This window comes from Octopus bimaculoides, chromosome 20 (assembly GCF_001194135.2).
Source record: "Octopus bimaculoides isolate UCB-OBI-ISO-001 chromosome 20, ASM119413v2, whole genome shotgun sequence".
Taxonomy (NCBI): Eukaryota; Metazoa; Mollusca; class Cephalopoda; order Octopoda; family Octopodidae; genus Octopus; species Octopus bimaculoides.
This window is the reverse complement of record NC_069000.1, coordinates 42,040,323-42,043,227: the sequence shown is the minus strand read 5'-3', so window position 1 is coordinate 42,043,227 and position 2,905 is coordinate 42,040,323. Positions and strand designations below refer to the sequence as shown.

The following is a 2,905-nucleotide window of genomic DNA, read 5'->3' as shown; positions in this document are numbered from 1 at the left end:
TGACTGAAACAAGAAAAAGAATAAAAGTTATAATAACCTTCGGCTTGGCTTTTCATTCTTCAGTTTCATTCGGTTCTCTTTTCGTTTCTCTCTTGGTTTTTCATTTCAATTCGTTGCATGGCCCCAACTCTGCTCTGTTTCTGTGTCTTCCATTTTACTTTTCTTAATTTCATTCTTTCTCTCTCTCTCTCTCTCTCTTAGACGCTACGTTTCGTTCTTTCGTTCCACTTTTTATGAAAGCTTTTGGGTTGTTTGCTGATTGTTTATTTTATTCCGTGTTTTTTTCTTTATTCGCATCATCCATTTGTTTTTCTTATGATCCTTATTATTATTATGATTGCTGTTATTATTATCATCATCATCATCATCATCATCATCATCATCATCATCATCATCATCATCATCATCATCATCATCATCATCATTATTATTATTATTATTATATATTATTATTACTAATATTAAGGTGGCGAGTTGGTAGAATCGTTAGCACGCCGGGCTTAGTGGTATTTCGCCCGTTCTGAGTTCAAATTCCGCCGAGGTCGGCTTTGCCCTTCATCCTTTCGGGGTCGATAAATTAAGTACCAGTTGCGTCCTGGAGTCGATGTACTTGACTATCCCCCTCTCCCAAATTTCGGGCCTTCTGCCTATAATAGAAAGGGTTATTATTATTATTATTATAAGGGCTGCGAGCTGGCAGAAACGTTAGCACGCCGGGCGAAATACTTAGCAGTATTTCGTCAGCGGTTACGTTTTGAGTTCAAATTAAGTTGAAGTCGACTTTGCCTTTTATCCTTTCGGAGTCGATAAATTAAATACCAGTAAAACACTGGGGTCGATGTAATCGACTAGTCCCCTCGCCAACAATTTGAGTCCTTGTGTCTATAGTAGAAAGGATTTTTATTATTATGATTGTTATTATTATTAATATCCATCATCATCATTATCATCATCATCATCATTATTATTATTGTTATTATTCCTTTATTGTTAACTGCTTCACATAGGGAAAGCATGCATTTTAAAATCGATAGAAATAAGAAATGACAGGGTTTAGAAGTAATAGAAAATAATGCTTCTGCTCTTTTCCCGTCACCCGTACTAGATTTTATTTGTTGCATGTCTGTCGAAGACACTTAACTCTAGATGAGCCTCAGACGAGGATTCGTCGGTTCGATTCCTGTCACAGGTATTGCACTTGCTGCATGTCTCATTATCCGCTTATGTGCTTCAATTCGGCACCAGAATCGTTAACATGCATGTACTATGTGTTCTTTATTCATTCGGACATCACCTGGAAAATGGCGACCTTCAGTTAAGTTATGTGGTTATGAGGATGTCGATTCTCCAAAAGTAGTGGTCCATGACATTTAGGTCTGGTGAGTTTGGAAGTCACAAGTTTTGGTGTTACATGATCACAAAATGTTTTAAAAAGATTAGTCAAATGTATTATTTTGGAACGTTGCTTAAATAGGAACGCAATTTCATGTCTTCGATTGTGTGGACGTTTATGACGTTTATAACGATATTACCACGAGAACCAGAAATTAAATGAAAAGCGTGATCTTGAAACAGCCATCTTTGCAGGTGTCGTTCACAAAGGTTTTTAAACGAAAGAACATAAGGATAAGTGTTTTGTTCAAACTTTCATTTCCTTTTTCAAAAAATATTCAGTGGATTTTCAAAAGAAAACCAGATTCGGTTTATCAGCTGACGATCAGGATCGAGCAACTCTGAGTACAGGAAATCGAAGTCTTTCAGTTATAATACGTGCGCGCCCGCCAACACACACACACAAACACACATATATATATAATATGTGTGTGTGTGTGTGTGTTTGTACGTATGAGGTCATGCTGAAAAGTTCCTGTCTTTTAGGCTATTGCGAAACGCCTGGCTGAAGGCCCAATATTCCGAGTTCTTTTACAGGCCTTAGAAAAACCGAAGGACTGCTGCAATAAGTGTGTGAATCTGTATTCTCTTTTACTCAAAGTCAGGAACTTTTCAGCACCGCCTCCGATGTATGACAAATATATTTTATGTTTGTTTTTTTTTTCCACCCCACCATTTCTCTAGCCGTTATTTAATGCTGCAAAAAAAGACCAGATATGGAGAACAACAGAACCAAGCGTCAAATCAAGTCTCCTTCCTCTCAATTGGTCGTAAAGCACTACAGGTGGGTAGAACCTCCGGTTTTTTTATGGTTTTTGTTTCTCTTTAGGTCACTACTTCTTTAGTCAGTCCCCATCACCATGTCGCTGCCACAAGTACCACTCTCATCTGCGTCATCGTCATCATCTTTACCGTCGACACGGTCGTCATTGTTGTCATCATCATCGTCGTCGTCGTCGCCACCCTAGTCATTGTTTCTTCTTCTTCAGCAGCAGCAGCATCGTTGGCGTCGTCGTAGTCGCCGTCCTCGACGTCGTCGACGTTATTATCCTCAATATCCTTGTCGTTGACCACGTTGGCCTCGTTGTGATATGATCGTCATCATCATCGTCATCATCATCATTGACATCTTCGTCGTCATCGCTGTCATCACCATTGTCGTCATCATCATCATCATCATCATTGACGTTCTCATCGTCATCGCCGTCGTCATCATCATCACCATCAGTATCATGGACGTCACCATCACACGTAGCATTCTGTTTCCACTCTTCCTGTCCTTCCTTTTCTGCCTTCTCCTCTCTCTTTCTCTATCTATCTATCTATCTCTCCACATCATCCCATCAGCATCAACATTGCCTTTCCCATCTTCATCAACATGGTTACCATAACAACTTAGTGTAGAAGTATGTTCATGGTCTGCCAATTTACTAGAAATAACAGTCAAACCGTCCTCAGTTCACTTGTCATGAAAGGAAAATTTGGATAATGTACATATATATATGCGTATATA

At 39.1% G+C, this 2,905-nt stretch overlaps 1 protein-coding gene across 1 annotated transcript in view; it reads left to right on the top strand.

Annotated features, from left to right (window-relative positions):
* The window catches only part of LOC106873492 (inositol 1,4,5-trisphosphate receptor type 3), a 228,934-nt gene that overhangs the window by 185,489 nt on the left and 40,540 nt on the right, over window positions 1–2,905 (top strand). Inside the window, 1 exon segment of the mRNA XM_052974976.1 lies at window positions 2,077–2,176. Within this exon segment, the coding sequence (XP_052830936.1) occupies window positions 2,077–2,176 (100 nt within the window).